General features: G+C 42.4%; 1 protein-coding gene across 4 annotated transcripts in view; it reads left to right on the forward strand.

Moving 5' to 3' along the window:
* The window catches only part of LOC126198868 (probable dolichyl pyrophosphate Glc1Man9GlcNAc2 alpha-1,3-glucosyltransferase), an 82,487-nt gene that overhangs the window by 24,002 nt on the left and 34,862 nt on the right, over window positions 1–23,623 (forward strand). For all 4 annotated transcript variants that reach the window (XM_049935467.1, XM_049935466.1, XM_049935468.1 and 1 more), the window contains exon 6: window positions 3,266–3,399. In XM_049935467.1, the coding sequence (XP_049791424.1) occupies window positions 3,266–3,399 (134 nt within the window). The remainder of the gene's footprint in view (window positions 1–3,265; window positions 3,400–23,623) is intronic.

Genomic DNA, 23,623 nt, shown 5'->3' on the forward strand with positions numbered 1-23,623 from the left:
CGGAGATCGATTTCAGGTAATACAAGAAGCGACCATCATACAAACATTTGGAACTCCAACTGTGAACCATAAACTGAATGAATATTTAAAAAAATAATAACAGAATATATCTTTATTATTTTGCACACCTTACACTGTCTGTTGATATTCCTTGAAATAAAATTAAAAAATTTGGTCAATTTTGGAAAAAAAGAAAAGAGAGAGAGAGAGAGATACGCGAGCAGGATTCAAACACGGTATCTCCAGCGTGGTAGCCGTGAACCTTTACCGCTGCGCTACGCTGACTTGCTCAGTATGTATGTAATGTTACGGGTATACAAAGCATGCAATGAACTTCAAAATCAATTTTCTCAAAAATCAAGGCCCATCGCTAAAAAACCAGATAGCCAGGTACTCAGGGTAAGTGCCTGTGCAACATATTTGAAGCGCATCAAAATCCGTGATTTACAGTATGGAGGGTCCCCTTGTAAGTGAATGACCTCCACTGTGCCAGTCAGCATGGATTCCATAAACATCAATGTTGCAAATCACAACTTGTACTTTTCTCACATGATATCCTGAAAGCCACGCATCAAGGGAACTGGGTAGATGCGGTGTTTCTTGACTTTTGAAAAGCATTTGACTTAGTACCATACAAATGTTTATTAAGAAAAGTACAGTTGTATGTAGTATCAAACAAAATTTGTGACTGGTTTGTGGATTTCTTGGTACTTGGAATGCATCATGTTGTCTTGGATGCAGAGCACTGAAAGAAGTTGAAGTAACTTCAGGTATGCCCCAGGGAAGCTGTTGGGACCCTTGTTTTTCACAGTATATATTAGTGACCTGGCAGACAATATTAACAGCAGTCTCAGACTTTTCACAGATAATGCAGATGCTATAATGAAGTACTGTCTGGTCTTCAAAATACTGCCCAGATTGGCAAATTGCTTTGAATGTATAGAAATGTAAAATTATGAATTTCACAAAATGAAAAAAAATGTGTTTTCTTGTGACTACAATACTGATGATTTACAATTATAATCAATCAGCTGATACAGTTTGTCGGTAATTGTGGTTCTTCACTACCTCAGATGACCAATGTTGGAGACTATGACGCCAATATAGAGAAAGGTACCATTCTTCCAGTATTTTGTAGAGGCACAATGTGGTTACTCCTGGGATTGTAGTGTGGGAAGCCATCAGGTACAACTTCATGTCATGGCTGGTAGTAATTGAGGGACTCTCACAGTACAATTCTACACCACCGACATCCTCTGTCCTCATGTGTCATTTCTCTTACGTTAGTACTGTGGTGCTATTTTTCAACAGGACAGTGCTCATCCGCACATGTCACATGTCTCTGAGAGCTGTTTTCATGATGTTGAGGCACTCCCAGCAGGCCAGAGGAAGTACAATATCATACTGATAGTGGGCCATACTGCCAAGTTCATAGCAAATTTGACTCAGTTTTGTAATAATCCAAGTAACATCAGTACCCTCTTGACCCTTGAAGTTTCATTTCATTTGCTCTTTCACTTCTGAGTGCTTCACTTTTTTGTCAGGTCCTGTAGAAGTTGTGAAACTACCCAACAGATTAAATTTTTGTACTAGACCAAGACTTGATCCTGAACTCTTGTTGTTCTCGAGTATTTCCCTTAAAAACTTAGTGCACAATCTACTGCAGACTAAATGATTTATTCTGGAAATAAATACTAGCCTATGGTGAAGCCATCCTCCAGAACTCTACTCTGGCATGACATGAAGGGAAATTTTTATGAAACTTAATGAGAGAGAAATCCTTCTATAATTAACGTGGTGGAAAAAGAGGGATTGGTGTCATAACTTGTGCTGGGATAGCTCTGTTGGTGAGAATATTGTTCCTGAACCCAGTCTGGAACAACAGTGCACATACTTCTGCAGAACAAAAGATTTCTGGAAACATCTGACAACATATTTCAGCTTTACCAAACATTTTGAGCTGCTCCATCTTGAATGATGCTGGCTCCCTTAATTACACTGTTTTTTGCAATACGGAGGGCAAAAAGAATTTCTGAAGGGACAGGAGATGATTGGTTTCAAAATTGGGTGATGAGATGTACTCATAATGGACAGACAGGGTGAATTTCTGTACGTTGAAGAAGTTTGTGTTTATTCTCTGTTTCAGCTGGTAAGCATCATCCTCAAATACACTTTCAATTTGCACCCTTGATAGATTCGCCTTAACTTAATAGTTTCCACTTGGATCATAGGATTAACAATGAATCTCTGTATACTACACTCACAACAACTCTTGTTAATACTTACTGTCTTAGCTTAGTTATATGTGCATGGAATAAATAATAAGCACACAGGCACTAAAGTGAGAATAAACTATCCTTTCTGAAACTCTGCGTACTGCTCAAGTAAGTTAAGACATTAATTACCTTTTGACATATAGATCATTAGTCACGGATCACCGGCTCAGATGGAGAGTGTAGGGGTATTGTGGCAAAAATGTTTCAAGATGGCAAAACAGCCATTTTTCTCTGGACACAGATTCAGTGTCTCAAAATCCTACTGCTTCTGGAGACAAGTCTACACCCACTTTGCTAAGGCATGTTTCATTAAAGCATATGACATTAGGTTTTTTTCCTTTATGATGTAGCTAGGTGTGTGTTTTTTGTCCTAATTGTATGAGTACTCTTAAAGAACTAAGTGAAAACAGTGGAACAAATATCACTTCATTTTGTAACAATTTTAGTAGCTTCTCAAGAGCATACCATACTCTTGAGCTTTAAAAATATGTTACTTTATTAGTACTGATCATTTCATTCTCATTGTTGTATTGATTCTATACATAAAATAATACACTGATATTATAATGGAACTTTCTGCATGAAACAATATCTAAAGTAAGGGAAAGGTGGCCACTCACCTATAGTGGACTGATGTGTGGCATATACACATAACAGAAAACAGTATTCACATTAGCTTTTGACCTCTTACTCTTTTTCTAGCCAATGTACATACATTCACACACACATCCACGTGGATACCCAAATGCTCACACCCACTGCAGAGGGTCTGAGCAAGAGCTCAAAAGCTAGTAGCAATACCATTTTCTGTTATGTGTTCCTATGCATCACATGGCCAGTGGTTGTCTTTCCCTTATTTCATGTAGTATACCATTTATTATTTTATCAAATACAGAAGTGTATGCAAGCAAAAATTTTGTGTGTTCCTATCACCATCACCGTGTATCTTATGGAAATATTTAATACATTCTTTTAATTGCTGGTTTCAGGCAGGAAATTAGGAATGAATTTGCAACATAGCTCTGCTGTGATGACAGGTGGGCTTGTGCAAGAATTTGAGCACACTATACTGCCTTCTGTCTCTCCGAAAATGACTTTCATGTTAACTCTGGTGTCTATACTGGTAAGTGGGTGTCATTTTAAAACTTTTTTTGATAAATAAGTATATTAGATTTCTGTAAATTCTGTTCTCACAAAACATGAGAGTTTGGAACTTACTACCTTAGGAATATATATTTGCTTGGTATACTGTAAATTTGTTACAGCCTAACCTTCATTAGATTAGATTAGTTTACGCTCCATAGATCCGTGCTGAGGAGATCCTCGTGGATGTGGAACATATCATGAGTATTTAAATATAAACAGTTAAACAGAATAGCAGTTACTTCCACACATACAGTGTGGGAATTTATGTTCCTGTTGCAGCAAAATGTAAAATTTGAAAATTCTAAACCATTTCATTAATTTTTAACGAGTTTGCTTCTGTCCCTTAGAAAAATAAATGGGGTATCTAAGTTCAAGACAATATTATTTTGAGCTACCAGAGAAGAATAGTGCAAGGAGAAATGAATGTAGAGGCAAGGGCATAAGTATTTTATGAGGGTGGTTTGATAAGTCTGGTAAAAAAGCAATAAAAAAGGTTGTTTCATAAACAGTTTGCATTACTTCTCCACAGTCTCCTTTGAGGCTGCAGATTCCTTGACTTGCGCCATAGGGTGGTGGGGTTTCGGGTTCCGCTGAATAGGTCAGGAGTTCACTACACTCAGCTGGCGGCTACACGGGTAGCGGAAGCTGTGTGGCGTGGACTGGGCGGTTTTTTAGGTTAGAAGGCCTCGGGAAAGTACGGGGTGGGCTGCAATCTCAAAGGGTGCATGGCAAATACAGGACGTGCTTGGATCAAGGAACAGTCGGAATTGTAGTTGTAAATTGTTGTAGTTGTGCTGGGAAAGTATCTGAGCTTCAAGCGCTAATAGAAAGCACAGAAGCTGAAATCGTTATAGGTACAGAAAGCTGGCTAAAGCCTGAAATGAGTTCTGCAGAAATTTTTACGAAGTCTCAGACGGTGTTCAGGAAAGCTAGATTAGGCAGAATTGGTGGTGGAGTGTTTGTATCTGTCAGTAGTGGTTTATCTTGTTGTGAAGTCGAAGTAGATACTCCATGCGAATTGGTATGGGTGGAGGTTGTACTTAACAGCCGAACTAAGTTAATAATTGGCTCCTTCTACCGACCCCCAGACTCCGATGATATAGTTGCTGAACAGTTCAGAGAAAATTTGAGTCTCGTAACAAATAAATACCCCACTCATATGGTTATAGTTGGTGGGGACTTCAACCTTCCCTCGATATGTTGGCAAAAATACTTGTTCAAAACCGGTGGTAGGCAGAAAACATCTTCCGAGATTGTCCTAAATGCTTTCTCCGAAAATTATTTCGAGCAGTTAGTCCACGAACCTACGCGAATTGTAAATAGTTGTGAAAACACACTTGACCTCTTAGCCACAAACAATCCAGAGCTAATAGAGAGCATCATGACTGATACAGGGATTAGTGATCACAAGGTCGTTGTAGCTAGGCTCAATACCGTTTTTTCCAAATCCACCAGAAACAAACGCAAAATAATTTTATTTAAAAAAGCGGATAAAGTGTCACTAGAAGCCTTCCTAAGAGACAATCTCCATTCCTTCCGAACTGACTGTGCAAATTTAGACGAGATGTGGCTCACATTCAAAGATATAGTAGCAACAGCAGTTGAGAGATTCATACCTCATAAATTGGTAAGAGATGGATCTGATGCCCCATGGTACACAAAACAGGTCCGAACGCTGTTGCAGAGGCAACGTAAAAAGCATGCAAAGTTCAGAAGAACGCGAAATCCCAAAGATTGGCTAAAATTGACAGACGCGCGAAATTTGGCACGGACTTCAATGCGAGATGCCTTTAATAGGTTCCACAACGAAACATTGTCTTGAAATTTGGTAGAACATCCAAAGAAATTCTGGTCGTATGTAAAGTACACAAGCGGCAAGACGCAGTCAATACCTTCGCTGTGCAGTGCCGATGGTACTGTTACCGACGACTGTGCCGCTAAAGTGGAGTTATTGAACGCAGTTTTCTGAAATTCCTTCACCAGGGAAGACGAATGGAATATTCCAGAATTTGAAACACGAACAGCTGCTAGCGTGAGTTTCTTAGAAGTAGATACGTTAGGGGATGCGAAGCAACTGAAATCACTTGATACGGGCAAGTCTTCAGGTCCAGATTGTATACCGATTAGGTTCCTTTCAGATTAAGCTGATACAATAGCTCCCTACTTAGCAATCATATACAACCGCTCGCTCACCGATGAATCTGCACCTACAGATTGGAAAATTGCGCAGGTCGCACCAGTGTTTAAGAAAGGTAGTAGGAGTAATCCATCAAACTACATACCTGCATCATTGACGTCGGTTTGCAGTAGGGTTTTGGAGCATATACTGTATTCAAACATTATGAATCACCTCGAAGGGAACGATCTATTGATACGTAATCAGCATGGTTTCAGAAAACATCGTTCTTGTGCAACGCAGCTAGCTCTTTATTTGCATGAAGTAATGGCCGCTATCGACAGGGGATCTCAAGTTGATTCTGTATTTCTAGATTTCCAGAAAGCTTTTGACACCATTCCTCACAAGCGACTTCTAATCAAGCTGCGGGCCTATGGAGTATCGTCTCAGTTGTGTGACTGGATTCGTGATTTCCTGTCAGGAAGGTCGCAGTTCGTAGTAATAGACAGCAAATCGTCGAGTAAAACTGAAGTGATATCAGGTGTTCCCCAGGGAAGCGTCCTGGGACCTCTGCTGTTCCTGATCTATATCAATGACCTGGGTGACAATCTGAGCAGTTCTCTTATGTTGTTCACAGATGATGCTGTAATTTACCGTCTAGTAAGGTCATCCGAAGACCGGTATCAGTTGCAAAGCGATTTAGGAAAGATTGCTGTATGGTGTGGCAGGTGGCAGTTGATGCTAAATAATGAAAAGTGTGAGGTGATCCACTTGAGTTCCAAAAGAAATACGTTGGAATTCGATTACTCGATAAATAGTACAATTCTCAAGGCTGTCAATTCAACTAAGTACCTGGGTGTTAAAATTACGAACAACTTCAGTTGAAAAGACCACATAGATAATATTGTGGGGAAGGCGAGCCAAAGGTTGCGTTTCATTGGCAGGACACTTAGAAGATGTAACGTCCACTGAAGAGACAGCTTACACTACACTCATTTGTCCTCTGTTAGAATATTGCTGCGCGGTGTGGGATCCTTACCAGGTGGGATTGACGGAGGACATCGAAAGGGTGCAAAAAAGGGCAGCTCGTTTTGTATTATCACGTAATAGGGGGGAGAGTGTGGCAGATATGATACACGAGTTGGGATGGAAGTCATTAAAGCAAAGACTTTTTCGTCGCGACGAGATTTACGAAATTTCGGTCACCAAATTTCACTTCTGAATGCGAAAATATTCTGTTGAGCCCAACCTACATAGGTAGGAATGATCATCAAAATAAAATAAGGGAAATCAGAGCTCGAACAAAAAGGTTTAGGTGTTCATTTTTCCCGCGCGCTGTTCGGGAGTGGAATGGTAGAGAGATAGTATGCTTGTGGTTCGATGAACCCTCTGCCAAGCACTTAAATGTGAATTTCAGAGTAATCATGTAGATGTAGATGAGGATATAAACTTGGACGAATGACCTTCAGATTCTTCATACAACCGGAAAAATAGGTTCTGTCAAACTCTGGAAAATACTCATTGAATGCCACTATCGCTCACTTGCTGGAAATTTCTTCCCAGCTAACCAAAGTTTCAAGTTGGAGAACAGGAAGAAGTCTGGTGACTATAGGGTATGAGGCACCAATTCATGCATTTTCACCATCCTTATCGCTGATGTGTGGGATGGTGGAGTATCCTGGTGAAAGAGCACTTTTATGTGTGCCAGTCTTGATCTTTTTTTCAGCCGACATGAGTTTCATACGATCAAACATCAAAACATAATCGGGTCCACCTATGGTTCTGTCTTTTCCCAAGTAATCCATGAGGATTATTCATTAAGAATCCCAAAAAACAGTGGTCATCACCTTACCAGCAATTACAAAATGGTCTTTGCCTTCATTGATCCACTGTCACCATCCTTTGTTCATTATTTTGACTGCCATTTTGGCTGTGGTGTGTAATGATGGATCCAGGTTTCATTGACAGACACGAGTCGATACAGGAAGTCTTGTTAATTATGATTAAACATCACCAGACATTGTGTTAAAATGTTGTGCCAGGAGCATTTTTTGTCGACTTAGCGATCGTGGCACCCACCTCATACACAGCTTCTTCATACCTATTTGCGGGATATTATGTACTCACTCAATTAAGATGCCTACAGTCTCAACAATCTCCCAAATTTTTATTTGATGGTCTTGCATTTCCATATCATGGATTTTGTCAGTGGTTTCCTTTGTGGTGACCTCAGTTGGACTGCCAGAGCATGCTCCAGCCTCAGTACTTGTCTGACCAGGTTTAAATTCATTAATCCAAAAGTAAATGGTCTTAAATGATGGTGCAGAGTCCATGTGAACTTCATCCAATTCTGTTTTGATTTATGCAGCAGACCAATCCTTCAAATGAAAATGTTTAACACGGGATGGCTATCCAGTTAATACCCGGATCCTGAGGAAATTTGCTACAATTTACAATTTTTTATTAAATTTACTAATCCACTTACCTCTTTGGGCAGTATATCAGCTTAACCTTCCATCATTCCTGTTTATGAATATGTATATGTTCAGCACAAATAAGTTATATAGGGATTTGTAGACATTACTCCAAAGACACTGTTTTTCAGCATTTTTATTTTTCCCCGAAGTCGACAAAATTTTCATAAGTCATAGGGAATGGTAGGCTATTTATTTAAATTCACTTGTCAGCAGGAAATACTAAATGCTTCATTTTTAGGTAAAGTTTTTTATTGTGAAATATTTTTATTCCTCATTTTTACAAATTAGAGTACTTCACTTAGGTATGAAATCTTTCAAAACACTCAGGAACACAAAGGCCTGTGTTACATGGCCTACAGTAGTATCTGGTCTCTTTCCTCACTACACTTTCCTACAACTTTCCCTTGGTCCCAACAGACCTTGCATCTTCTAGTTGGGTTTGTTTTCTTGTCTGTTGGTGGCAGTTTCTCAGGAAAGTGACATTCTGTGAGTCTGTTTGCACTTGCAACTCCAGATGCTGAATACGTGTCTTTATTTAGTTGTGCTCCTCCTTTGTGAACCAATTGCTTTGCTAATGTACAATTATAATCTACTAATGCACACTTTTTGTAGTCTAGTACGTCTGACTTTACTACCTCAACACATCCACTTATGGATTTTACACTGACATGTGAAGCAGTCATCTTATGCTGTGTCGACAACATGTGTACATCACGTTTGTCTTTCCATTTCAAGCAGAAAAGGTGTCCTTTGTGACGAAATGTCATTTCTCCTTTCTTTAGTTTTTGATTTATTAGGTCTCTAGGCAAACTTATCCTGTTCTTCATCACAGTTCTAACTCCCAGTGTATTTCTTTCCCATAGTTCTTCAAGGAATGCAGGACTTGTATAAAATCTGTCCATGTATACCACATGTCCTTTTCCCAAGTAAGAGGAACACAGCCTCAGCAGCAGGGATTTGTCAGAATTGTCAATATTTCCTTTTCCTCCAGTATAAACTTCAGCATTGCACATGTAACCTGTTTGGGCATCACTTACAACATACGGTTGTATCCCATATTTCTCTGGTTTGTCTTTCATATAAACAGGGAATCCAATTCTTCTTCAAAGGGGACATATTGCTTCATCCACAGTCAGAAAAAGGACTTTTGTGCATCTTTCTGTGAAAAAGTCCCAAACAGGTCTTATTTTATGCAGAAGGTCATGGCCTGATTCTTATTGAGGTGTCTATAGTGCATTATTGTTCACATGCGGCATCCTGAATATGGCAAAAAATGCTTCGTGACATTAGCTGAGAAGCAAATGACACACACATGCAAAACGATTGCAAAAAATTGAGATACTTCATGTATCCTCACTGCTCTCCATTTCTTCCATAAAGATTGTGGTTTGATACTGTTCTAATGGCGAAGTTCAGAAATAGTATCAGTAGCATATGTATTTGTCTCCAACTCTACTTTTAGAAACATGATGTGATCAAAAAATTGCAACAAACAGTCTAGTTCGGTTGATAATGTATCAACAGGAATCTGAATTCCACTCACTTCTTCAAACAGAGGTAATTCAGGGGGTGCATTAAAATGACACCATTCATTATGAAGGGCAGGCTGTTGAACTGAATGACAAACCTGACTAATAAAAACTTGTGCATTAGCTTCTTCATACTTGCTGCCATCGTTTCTATCAGCAGCACAGGTTTCACTCTCCAGCTCACATGAGTAATTGTCGTCTTCTGAAAAATCGCTGATGTTGTCCGAAAGATCGTTAAGTTCTGAGCCATTGTTCAAGGTTTCTTCAGTCTCTAACTTTGATAAACACTATCTGTTAGCCATTTTCACTATTTATGTATTTTTACACACAGGAAGGATGCACACAATAGCACAACACCGCAGCCGACATAGAACAAAACAACCTTCAACAATATTCTGAGCGTGAGTGCATTTCACGTAACACTGGTACTACTCACGAGAGACTGGCACGCACTAGCCATCAACAATGCACTTACGACAAAACTTCCTGGCAAATTAAAACTGTGTGCCGGACCGAGACTCAAACTCGGGACCTTTGCCTTTTGCGGGCAAGTGCTCTTGGTAGAGCACTTGCCCGCGAAAGACAAAGGTCCCGAGTTCGAGTCTCAGTCTGGCACACAGTTTTAATCTGCCAGGAAGTTTCATATCAGTGCACACTCCGCTGCAGAGTGGAAATCTCATTCTGGAAACATCCCCCAGGCTGTGGCTAAGCCATGTCTCCGCAATATCCTTTCTTTCAGGAGTGCTAGTTCTGCAAGGTTCGCAGAAGAGCTTCTGTAAAGTTTGGAAGGTAGGAGACGAGGTACTGGCAGAAGTAAAGCTGTGAGGACGGGGCATGAGTCGCGCTTGGGTAGCTCAGTTGGTAGAGCACTTGCCCGCGAAAGGCAAAGGTCCCGAGTTCGAGTCTCGGTCCGGCACACAGTTTTAATCTGCCAGGAAGTTTCGTATCAGCGCACACTCCACTGCAGAGTGGAAATCTCATTCTGGAAACACTTATGACAAGCCAAACAATTTGTCCCGCCACTTACAAACGTAAAACATGCATTTAAATTACACATAAATAAGTCAGAATTGAAGAACATATGACATAGGTCCGTCGGATTTTATGGTTAAAACCTAGTGAATGTATCTAGTATGTCCGTCGACTCCAATATGTTAGTGACAGCATGAAACTCGGTGTTCTCCATTTTCAGTCTGATGTCTGCGAACAATGAATTGTACACTGAACATTGTTGAAATTCTTTACACAATCATTGGAATAAACTAACTTACCAACCATGAAGGCATGATAAAAAATTTCCATTCTTTCATGGAAATTTACCAGACTTATCAAGGCACTCTCCTATTTGCTTGGCATGCTGTAACTTTATTAAACCCTATCTTTATACAAAGTCATGAATATTTAAATATAAACAGAGAAGCATTTTTTTCACTTCAATAGATTGTATATGGGAATTCATATACCCAATAAAATAAAATGTAGGAATTTAAATTTCTCAACCATTTGTACAGTTTTTAACAAGTTTGATTCTATCCTGTAGGAAAATAAATGCAACATGTAAGTTCAAGACAATACCATTTTGAGCTACCAGTAAAGAACAATTCATGGAAGTAATGGATGTGGAGGCAAGGGCAGAAGTAATTGTAAAATCAGAATGAAGACAACAGCTGAGGAACAAAGCAGTTTTGGAACACTTGTCAGAAGAAAAGTTCGTATACAACACGCAACACGTGATAAAGTGCTGAAAGAAAATTACGTAACATTTCTCCAAGCGAGAACTATGTAAACTGTGCCTCTTTACGAATGTTTATGATATCGGATTCAAGGGCAGCAGCGAATGTAAAAATTAGTCTCATTAAATTAAAAAAGCATCTTTACTATTGAATAATAGAAAACAACAACCAAAATAAAGGCCCTTTGCTCATAAGTACATGTGTGCATTTCTTTGCATGTAGGCAAAATCAGAATTTGCTGCCATTTAACATTCAGTTCCATATTGCTCCATCCCATGCATTGTTACATGCTTGGCTGCTCCTTGATATGCTTTCCTTAAGTTGGTCAGGACTTTGCTGCTCAGACCAGATGCATTTTTCATTGGTAGTGTGTGGGAAGGGTTCCTGAAGTGACACATTACAAGTTTCACCATCTCCCATCCCCTCCCCTCCCCCCTCCCCTCCCCTCCTCCCAAGGGTGCTCTTGGTTCTTTCATGAGTTCATACATGGCGCCCACAGGACCCCGAGCTATTGCAGCCCCTTCCCTCCCAGGCTGCATTTCTTTCCCTGTGCCCCTCCCTCACCATCCTCGCCCGTTCCCCACTTCCCCCTTCTGCCTCCCTCGTGGTCTTCTTACTTATGTTGACCAGGCTATATACCTAGTTTCCTGTATTCCTTGTGGTTTTGTTCCTCTTGCCTTTCATCCTTCCTTTTTGTCATTTTTGGTCCCTCTTTTGTGTTTGAGCTCCACTTCTAAATTTTCTATCTGTAGTGCAAGCCATTTAGGGAAGAACTTCCTCCCTAGCTTCTACAGCATGGTTTCATCTTCTCCCTTCCTCCCCCTCTTTCTGCCGTAGTCTCCATCTGACCCGTTAGGTCACCAGCAGGTGTAGCCAGTCCACGTGGTGGTGCTGTTATGAACCCATATGGCTGAGCCCCGTGACAACTCAGGGATTACACTTCTAATACCTGAGCTGTTACCTTCTCATGTATGTCTGGGAGTGGTTGCTTGTCATTTCAGAGCATAGGAACTCGTGGCAATGGCTGCCATGCCAGATGGCCCTTCATGTGGCTGGGTGGTGCCCATTGGGAACTGTGCCTGATTGGAGTGGGTGTAGGGAGAGCCCCTGATCAGAGTGGGTGGTATCAGGGCAGGTGCTTTTCATATGAAGCATATCAAGTTCCAAAAATCTGGCCTTTCTCCTACAGCCATCTCTTTGAGTGGTAACAGATTGTTGAAGCCTGCTTCTTATGACCCCGCAGCCTTTCTTTCTCTGGATACACTCTGGGAAGAGGGCCAAGCTCACCGGCTTGGCATGAAACCCTTTCCACACTATTTAATCTGTATTAAGACTGACAGGGACACATTCACCACCAAAAAGCCATTCTTTTTTGTGGGAAATATCAAAGACAAGTTTTTAGAAGTAGAGTGTCTAAGTAATATGCGGTTGAGCTCCATGTTGATCAAAACTTATTTTGTTATCCAATCTGCAGCTCTTTGTGCTTGTGATCATCTTGGCAACATCCCACTGTACATTACACCTCATCAGTCTCTGAACATGGTCCAAGGAGTCATTTTTCATAGGGACCTCATCCTTCAAACTGATGAGAAACTACAGGCCAATTTGGAATGACTGGGCATTCATTTTATTCAGCACATGCAGAAAGGTCGTAAGAACAATCACACTGATACAGACATCTTCATTCTGGCATTTGAGGGAGACTCTCCCAGAGAAGATCAAGTTATGTATTATGGGCATGATGAGAAGCCACACATTCCACCAACCACGAAATGCTTTCAGTGCTTGCGTTTCAGGCACATGTCTTCCTGATATATGGCACACCCTCTGTGTGTTGACTGTAGTCACCTGTTCCATAAGAGAAGCTCCTGTGTTCCACCATGTCCGTCTATCTCCACACACCAGATTGTCCAGATTATAAGAAACAAAAAAGAAGATAAAAGAGTTTAAGTCCCTGGATCGTTCGTCTTACACTGTGGCTCATCAGAAATTTGACATACTTCATCCTGTGTATGAATGACTTCTACTTTGGCCTCTGTTACATCCTTTCCCCCTCCTCCCCCTTCCTTAGCCCAGTCCTGTCCTCCTCTCCTCTCCCCCTCCCCCTCCCCTGCTGTTCCCACACCCTTCCCTCTACATGGCGCTCCCCCTCCCCATCTGAAGAAGGGCCCACCTCCGTTGGCGCTCGCTGGTGATGGAGCTCCCTCCTGGCATCCCCCCCTCTGGGGTTCCTCAGGCTGGAGGCTTGCTACTGAAACTTGCCCTTGAGACACACAGTCTGTGCGCCCCAAGGTCACCCATTCTTTTGGTTCCAAATCTTGCAGAATCCTGCTCTCCCTCTGTGCCCTGCCCTCCTCAGTATATGAAAGAGAAGAAGAAAAAACATGTCCAGGACAAGGTCCGCCGATATTCCCAGAGGTGCCACCTGCCCCCCTCGTAACCTGTATCTGACCTCTTATTTATGGATGTCATCCCATTCTCTTTTGTGATAGTTGGTGAACTGGTGGCATGATTGACTCCAGCCCATTCGCCTCTCATTTGGATACCCACTCTGTGCTTATTCAATAGAACTGTAATGGATACTACCATTACCTCCCAGAGTTGCAGTCTCATATTGCCTTTTACTTAGCAGCTTGTGTTATTTTCCAGGAACTTCATTTTACTGACGCTCACTCACCAACCATTCATGAATTCCGTGCTTTCTGTCAGAACTGGGTCACCCTTTGAGGGTTTCCGCTGGTGCCTGTCCATTGGTCATATGCATATTGTTAGTACATGGGTCCCACTTCGTAACCCATTGGAAGCAGTTGCTGTCCTTGTCCACTTGGACTCTCCAGTCACTGTTTGCAGTCTCTTTCCCCCTCCTGACAGGCCACCCATATCTGCTGCTCCAGCAGCCCTCCTTCCCTCCTTAAGCAACTCACCCCTCCCTCCCTTCTTCCCTCCTCCTTGGCGATTTAAATGCCCATCACCCTATGTGGGGCAGTGCTCTTTCATCTAGTTGGGGCTACTCACTGACCAATTTCTTGCAGACCATGACCTGTGCCTTCTTAATGATGGTTCCCCTGCTCATTTTAGTGCTGCATATGGTACTTTCTCTGCCATTGATCTTTCGCTTTCTTCCCCCCTTCCTTTTTCCTTCCTCACACTGGTCGCTACATGATGACCTCTGTGATAGTGACCACTTCCCATTATTCTCTCGTTCGCTTCCCAACTCTTAATGACCAGTTTATCCCACTGAGCTTTCCATCGTGCTGATTGGTCTCTATATACCTCCCAAGTCATTTTTTCCATCTTCTTTGTCTGGTTATATTGATGAAATCATCCATGATCTGTCGATAAGATAATTCGCACTGCTGGTGTTGGTGTTCCCTGCTTGACAGGTCCCATTCGGCATTGGCCAGTTCTGTGGTGGAGCACGGCCACTGTCACCACTATCCGTGACTATTGTCACACCTTGTAGCATCTTAAGTTGCACCTGCCCTCCACCGGCCTTATCACCTTTAAATGTCTTCATGCCAGAGCTCATTACTTGTGTTGGGAATGCTTTGTTTCCTCTCTAGGTTCTTCTATCCCTTTGTCACAGGTATGAGCACCTTCCAAGGTTGTCAGTGGCAGTCGTCCATTGTGGGCCTTGCCCTTCCAGATGGTCTTTGTACAGATCCATCAGTTCTCACGAAACACCTCATGACCCATTTTGCAATGGCTTTGGTGCCAGCCTCCTATCCAGCTGCTTACCTTCTCTGGAACTTCCCACATATGTTTTACCACTTATCAAGTGGAATCCTACAATGAACCTGTTACTGAATGGGAGCCGCTTCTGGCCCTTTCTTCTTCCCATGATTCAGCTGCCCTGATTCCATCAGTAACTAATTGCTTAATCACCTCAATCCTCGACAACGACAATATCTCCTCCAGGTGTTTAACTGTATTTGGCACTAAGGCATTTTCCCCTCTTAATGGAGAGACAGTATTGTGGTTTCTGTCCTCAACCCTGGCAAGAATCTGTCATTCCGTGATAGTTACCAGCCAGTCAGCCTGACCAATGTCCTATGTAAGTTACTAGAATGGATGGTGACTCGTTGGCTCAGTTGGGACCTTGTTTCCCCTTACTAGTGCAACTTTTGGAGGTGCGGTCTCTGATCAATCGTCTGCTTTGATTGGAAACAGCAGTTCATCAGGCCTTTTCTCAGTGCTGCAACCATGTTGCAATTTTCTTCAATTTCCATAAGGCCTATGACGCAGCTTGCCACCATTGCATCCTCCTTACACTCCATGAGTGGGGTCTTCGGGGCCTCCTCCTGATTTGTATTTGCCAGTTCCTGTCCCATCAGTCGTTCAGAATCCAGGTTGGCACTGTCCTCAGCTCTCTATGGATGCAGGAAAAAGGTGTTCCAAAGGGCTCCATATTAAGTGTCCTTTTTCTCATCACTATTAATGGGCTTGTAGCCTCGGCTGAATTGTTGGTCACTCCTGCTCTGTATGTGGATGATTTCTGTATTTGGGCTAGCTGCTAATCAGTGCCCTCTGGAAAACAACAGCAACGGAGTGCGTATTTCACAACAAGCTTACGTGGTTGCCCCATATCCATCATCTGAAGGTTGACTGTTTTCGTAAACTCAATGTTCTTCGCTTCCTTGCCCTCCTCTCTGCGGCCACGGGTCATTAGACCCTTCTCTGTCTTTACCAGACATTAGTCTGCCTCGCCTGTGCCCCCCCCCCCCCCCCCCCAGCGGGTCCACAGTCCTTTTGTGGGTACGTGGGTGGCGTGCACAGGGCCGCGAGCTATTGCAGCCTCCTTTCCTTTCCTTTCCTTTCCTTTGAAGGCTGCATTACCATTCCTGTTCCTCTCCCTCCCTCTCCTTGCTCCTTTGTCCCTGCCCCCTCTTTTCCCTTTAGTGGACTTCTTTATGTCACCCTGGCTATCCTCCTGGCTTGGTTTTGGTCTGTGCTATTGTTTAGTTTGCCGTTTCCATCTCCTTTTCGGCGTGTTTGGTCCCCTTGGGGTTTGACCTCCATTTCCAAAATTTTCCGTTCAGTGTGAGCCTTTTGGGGATGAACTCCGTACCTAGCTTCCATGGCAGAGGTTCCTCTCACCCTCCCCTCCCCTCTCCCTTTGCACCCTGGCTCCCCTCCTGCTAGGTCACCAGCATGGTAGCCAGTGCATGTGGTGGGGCTGTTAAGGATCCATGTGGCTGAGCCCCCTGAAACCACAGGGATCACACTGCTAGTACCTGAGCTGTTAACGCCTCGTGTTTGCCCAGAAGTCGATGCTCATCGTTTTGGGGCACCAGAACTCCTGGCAATGGCCGCCGTGCCAGACGATCCTTGCTGTGGCTGGGTGGCGCCCACGGGGCCATCCCCGTTTATTGGATTTTCTAATGTCTTTGTTTCAATAGATTGATTATGCTGTCCTGAAATTTGGTGTTTGCACCACAACACTGGTATCATCATATTTCATCTCATGACTGTATTTGAGGCAGTGCTCAGTGACAGCCGATTTGGTTGGTTGTTTCAGGCAGACCTGTCACTCCTTGACAGAAGCTAAGAGCAAGAATTTCAAAAAGTAGTCAACAACAGAATAGTCCAAAATATATCATTCAAAACCACAAACATCCACACACTGCAGCAAGAAGTAACCATGCATTAGCACTCTTAGCAGCTGGCACACGAACTCAGTTGACATGTAGTAAGCAAACAGCTGATCACGTAGTGACAGCTACGCAAACGACATTCACCACACAGCCCTTCACAGGGAAGCAGAGTGTCATTGTCATTAGTTGCCATCCTGGAACCTGCCGGGAAATGCATCTCACATACGGACTATGTCTGAAATTGCATCTGCATCATGGGGGTGACAGGAGGTGGCTGTGTGCTATCAAACAATGGCGTTGATGGGTGCAGGGGAAGGTGAGCATCTAAAGATTCTTCCAAAATGAACACTAGTTTAAGCCAGTCTATAGAAACTTCTCTTGCCATTAAGGAAAATATTCATCGTTGTATTTTGTCTTGCTACTGAGCGGTGTGGTCCAGTATATGGTGACATGAGCACGGTCCTGATGCCTCTTTTTGTAGCATGACATGGGTGCATCATTTCAACTCTTTATGGATGAACGTTTGCTGCTTGCCATGTCAGGTTGCTGCCTGAAACGTGAGAGATCCGATACCTCAAATGCACTATGAACTTCAGTGATTGTGATATGTCTTCCAGCAAGGCACCCAGGTCATGGATGGAGTGTGGGAAGAATGAGTATTTGAATGTTTCCATGCATGCAGTAATTATTCTAATCTTATCCTCATGAATCCTAAGTGAGTTATACATTGTAGTATATTCCTAGAGTTATCTTTAAAAGCTGTTTCTTGAAACTTTAACAGACACAAATAGCTGTGTCATCTGCAAAAAGTCTGAGGTTACTATTAATATTGTCTGCAAGGTCATTAATAGATGACATGAACAGGAAGAGTCGCAACATGCTTCCCTGGGACACCCTGAAATTACTTCTACATCTGATGATGACACACTATCCTAAACAACGTGTTGCATCCTCCCTGCCAAAAAGTCCTCAGTCCAGTCACAGATCCCATCATGAGTTTCAGGTATGCTTTTGTGCTGGGTGGTGATGTTATAATATCTTGCACTTTGGATGCATATCAGTGATCCAGTTGACTAACCACTAAAGCAAATTTTGTGGAATCAGATGCCACACTGACACAAAGAATGCTCTTCTCAACCTAAGCGAACCATAACGCAGTCATGAAGCCAGAATGGTGGTAGCTGCACTGCCAGTATTGAGATTGTGGGTGCATCTGTCTCTGCATGTTTCTGTTATTGAATGTGATGTTCTTGAGCCTCATGAATCATATTCTTGACCACAAATCACACCGGGTTGACCAATTTCGCAAGTCTTGCTGTGCGTGAGGCTTAATTTCATGTTCTTATTGTGGAAGAATTGCATTCAGGTGGCTCCTACATTCAGTGCGCTTTATTTATGTAATTGGGATCCTTACACAGTACAGAAATCACATGAAAATATGATTAAATAAACTGGAGGAAACAATTCGTTGACAGACACTAAGAACAAGAACCTCAGAAAGTAGTCTACAACTGAATAGTCTAAAATACATCACTCAAAATGACGGAACATCTGCATGCCCTGGTGAGGAGTAACCACACTTCAGCGCTCCTAGCAGCCAATGCATGATCTCGGTTAACATGTAGTAACCCATCAGCTGATCACGCAATGACAGCCGCGTGACTGCCTGTCACCACAGATTGTTCGTATTTCTTACTGATTTGCCTGTCACCACAGATTGTTCGTATTTGTTACTGATTCCATGAACTGAGCTGGTGGTTTGAAAAAGAGGTATGTTAATTGTGACAAATTTCTTTAAGCCATTGGTATGTGAGGAAGTATTCATTATCTCCAGTTCCTTGAATATTTCTCTGTGGGACATTCTTGAGTTCACATCACAACCAATTTGTATTATTATACATTTTTAGACTCGCAAAACTTTAGTGTGATTTGATGAGTTACCCCAAAAAATGATTCCATTTGACTTCTGGCACAAAAACAAGCAAAGTACCCTAGGTTTTTTTATATTTTTGTCACCTATTTCTGACAACATCCACATTAAAGATTTGTTTACGTGCTCCAACAGTTATGTGGTATGCTCCTCCCAGTTGAATTTATTGTCAAACTGTAATCCCAAAAATTTAACATTGTCAACCTCTTTTATCTACCTGTTGTCATATTTTCACTATATACTGGAGCAAACCTCTTGAAAGTTCTGAAATGTGTATTATGTATTTGTTCAATGTTTAATGATAGAGAATTGGTTAGCAACCATATATTAATGTATATAAAAATTACATTCATGAAATCTGTTGGATCTTGCTCACTCATCACTTATAGGGAGGCTACAGGAATGCTGCTTTCTCGGAATACTACACAACAATTCAAACAAATAATATTAGTGGTTTTCTTTCTATAAAACAGATTTGACAATACTTAACTTTTGAATTACATCGGTATGGATAGTAACATGCAAACAGTAATGTTCGTCACTATAGACGAAGTTCCTGCAAGATGACACCTGTCACTGATAACTGAATCTGCAATACTGAGTCCGGTCTACAATTGTTCCTATACTATCCATATACGGAGCCAATTTGAGTGGCCGAGACTGGCAGGAGTGGCGCTTTTATTCACTTCTTGCAGGGGTTGCATCTCGCGCAGCGCTGTCCAATTCCGCATCTTCGTTCCGGCACTTGTGGTTACACCAGAACAGTTGCAATGTTTGTATCATCTGCAAACAAAACAAACTTGGTGTCTGGTAATGTTACTAAAGAAAGAGAATTGATACACACAAGAAAAAGTAAGGTCCCAAAGGCAGACCTTGTGAAACACCACATGTAATTAATTACCAGTTGGATTATGCCTGTTAGCTTAATACAGGACTCTTTCATATTGACACAATTTCTTTCTTATCAGAGGGTAAAAATTTGAACAGTTTTGCAGCATTTCCTGTTGGACTATAATGATGTAATTTATTTAAAAGGATATTGTGATTTACACAGTCGAAAGCCTTTGACTGATCACAAAATACACCATTAGCCTGTAAAGTATTGTCTTATGCAGTAAGTTGATTCTCATTGTTTGTGTGAGTACTCACTGTTTTTGTGAGTAGCCTTCTCAGTATTTCAACCCTTTATAAATCTGTAGTATGACTGTGACAGTATATTATTTGTATTCAGAAGGTCAACAATAAAAATTTCAAGAATGCTGCATAAGTAAAATTGGATGGAAATTTTATGGTATTTCTTTGTCTCCTTTTGTAGACAGAGGCTTAACATTAGCATATTTTAACCATCTGGGAAATGTTCAACTGATAAATGACTGGTTACACAAATAATTCAATATTTTACTAAACTTGGAAGAACACTCTTTATTTATTTTTAAAGGTCATCATATTCGCCATTGACTGTAGAAATTATTTATTTCACAAATGCAATTTTGACCTTGAGGCCATTATAAAGTGATAATTTTAATTAACTGTGTTGAAATTTTATCATAACTATTCACAGGACCGGTCAAAAACATTTTTCCAAAACAAGTGACTTATCATTTGGCATCCCCTTGCCCTTTTTCCCTTGTACAACTTTATCCATGTCAGTTTTCAATACTAATTATGATATGTCCTGTATAGAAATCATAGAGATATGGCACATCTGGCACCCCTCCCAGCTTCAAGTTTCAAGCAGCCCTGACTATTATAAAGATTTTATGGTCGATTTTAGCTTTTACTTGTGTAGTGAGGGTCATATTCATAGTACTGAAGTTGTTCATAATGGCTAATCTGAGATATTCCAAGGCACCATCTACTAAACCTCACAATCTCATCTTTCCAGTAACAGTTACGAAGTGCTTGTTAAAAAGTTTGGCAACACTGCACACATTTTAATGCTATCTTTTTCTTTTACTTTCTTCTTCTACCAGCCTCCTACTTCACTATAGCTCATATTGTTATGTCTTTCCTACCGAATGTGACTATCCTTTTCTCGTAACGTATTTACTTTGATATCTGTATGGCTATCGTCATTAATTTGCAGTACGGCTTCTTGTAAGTAGGGCCCAGATTATTAGGTAAATAAATATTTTGTTATTAAAATATATATTTTAAACATTTTTCTGTAATTACATAAATTCCCATGTTTCAGTATCTTTCTGAAGAAGAGAAATATAGAGTATAGGGTGAAGAGAGTATAGATTTAAGTGTCAGGAAGTCATTTCTGAAAGTATTTTTATGGAGTGTAGCCATGTATGGAAGTGAAACATGGACAATAACTAGTTTGGACAAGAAGAGAATAGAAGCTTTCGAAATGTGGTGTTACAGAAGAATGCTGAAGATTAGATGGGTAGATCATACACTCCTGGAAATTGAAATAAGAACACCGTGAATTCATTGTCCCAGGAAGGGGAAACTTTATTGACACATTCCTGGGGTCAGATACATCACATGATCACACTGACAGAACCACAGGCACATAGACACAGGCAACAGAGCATGCACAATGTCGGCACTAGTACAGTGTATATCCACCTTTCGCAGCAATGCAGGCTGCTATTCTCCCATGGAGACGATCGTAGAGATGCTGGATGTAGTCCTGTGGAACGGCTTGCCACCTGGCGCCTCAGTTGGACCAGCGTTTGTGCTGGACGTGCAGACCGCGTGAGACGACGCTTCATCCAGTCCCAAACATGCTCAATGGGGGACAGATCCGGAGATCTTGCTGGCCAGGGTAGTTGACTTACACCTTCTAGAGCACGTTGGGTGGCACGGGATACATGCGGACGTGCATTGTCCTGTTGGAACAGCAAGTTCCCTTGCTGGTCTAGGAATGGTAGAACGATGGGTTCGATGACGGTTTGGATGTACCGTGCACTATTCAGTGTCCCCTCGACGATCACCAGTGGTGTACGGCCAGTGTAGGAGATCGCTCCCCATACCATGATGCCGGGTGTTGGCCCTGTGTGCCTCGGTCGTATGCAGTCCTGATTGTGGCGCTCACCTGCACGGTGCCAAACACGCATACGACCATCATTGGCACCAAGGCAGAAGCGACTCTCATCGCTGAAGACGACACGTCTCCATTCGTCCCTCCATTCACGCCTGTCGCGACACCACTGGAGGCGGGCTGCACGATGTTGGGGCGTGAGCGGAAGACGGCCTAACGGTGTGCGGGACCGTAGCCCAGCTTCATGGAGACGGTTGCGAATGGTCCTCGCCGATACCCCAGGAGCAACAGTGTCCCTAATTTGCTGGGAAGTGGCGGTGCGGTCCCCTACGGCACTGCGTAGGATCCTACGGTCTTGGCGTGCATCCGTGCGTCGCTGCGGTCCGGTCCCAGGTCGACGGGCACGTGCACCTTCCGCCGACCACTGGCGACAACATCGATGTACTGTGGACACCTCACGCCCCACGTGTTGAGCAATTCGGCGGTACGTCCACCCGGCCTCCCGCATGCCCACTATACGCCCTCGCTCAAAGTCCGTCAACTGCACATACGGTTCACGTCCACGCTGTCGCGGCATGCTACCAGTGTTAAAGACTGCGATGGAGCTCCGTATGCCACGGCAAACTGGCTGACACTGACGGCGGCGGTGCACAAATGCTGCGCAGCTAGCGCCATTCGACGGCCAACACAGCGGTTCCTGGTGTGTCCGCTGTGCCGTGCGTGTGATCATTGCTTGTACAGCCCTCTCGCAGTGTCCGGAGCAAGTATGGTGGGTCTGACACACCGGTGTCAATGTGTTCTTTTTTCCATTTCCAGGAGTGTATAACTAATGAGGAGAGAAGTTTGTGGCACAACTTGACTAAAAGAAGGGATCGGTTGGTAGGACATGTTCTGAGGCATGAAGGGATCACCAATTTAGTATTGGAGGGCAGCATGGAGGGTAAAAATCGTAGAGGGAGACAAAGAGATGAATACACTAAACAGATTCAGAAGGATGTAGGTTGCAGTAGGTACTGGGAGATGAAGAACCTTGCACAGGATAGAGTAGCACGGAGAGCTGCATCAAACCAGTCTCTGGACTGAAGACAACAACAACAACAACAACAACAACAGATCTTTAACTTCATCTCTGTTTTGCATTGCTTAAACAAAGAAGAATATGTGGGCTATTTAATCCCAATATAAACATTTGCTATCCTAAATGCAGTGTGTATGTTATTCTGTTTCTTCATATCAGCTTGCAGCTATGTGTTTACCATCTTATTGGTCTCTCTCTCTCTCTCTCTCTCTCTCTCTCTCTCTCTCTCTCGCGCACACACACACAAACACACACACACACACACACACACACACACACACACACACACCATAAAAAACCAAGGATTTCTTTGTACATAGCCATGTTGCACCATGTCCCTCACCTTACTCCCCACCCACTCAAGTGTAGTTCATTAGTGGTGTTGTGAAGTGTAAGGCAATACTTTACTGACAGAAAAAATCACAACACCAAAAAATTATTCATGTAGAGTAACGATATTTCAGGAATATGGTTGTCTGATTAACATACTTATGTGATTAACATTGCAAGATCACAGGTTAATGTAAATGTGAGATAAGCCATTGCAAATGTGAAATGCAGGTGCGTTAATACAGCATAACCTCCAGAACGTTCAATGCAAGCATGCAAAAATGGATACATTGTGTTGTAGAGGTGTGGGACATCAGTTTGTGGCATGGAGTTTCTTGCCTGTTGCACTTGCTCAATCAATGAACAGGACAGTTAATGCTGGTTGTGGATGGCACTGGAGTTGCCATCCAATGATGTTCCAT

The sequence above is a fragment of the Schistocerca nitens genome, chromosome 8, assembly GCF_023898315.1.
Source record: "Schistocerca nitens isolate TAMUIC-IGC-003100 chromosome 8, iqSchNite1.1, whole genome shotgun sequence".
Lineage (NCBI taxonomy): Eukaryota > Metazoa > Arthropoda > Insecta > Orthoptera > Acrididae > Schistocerca > Schistocerca nitens.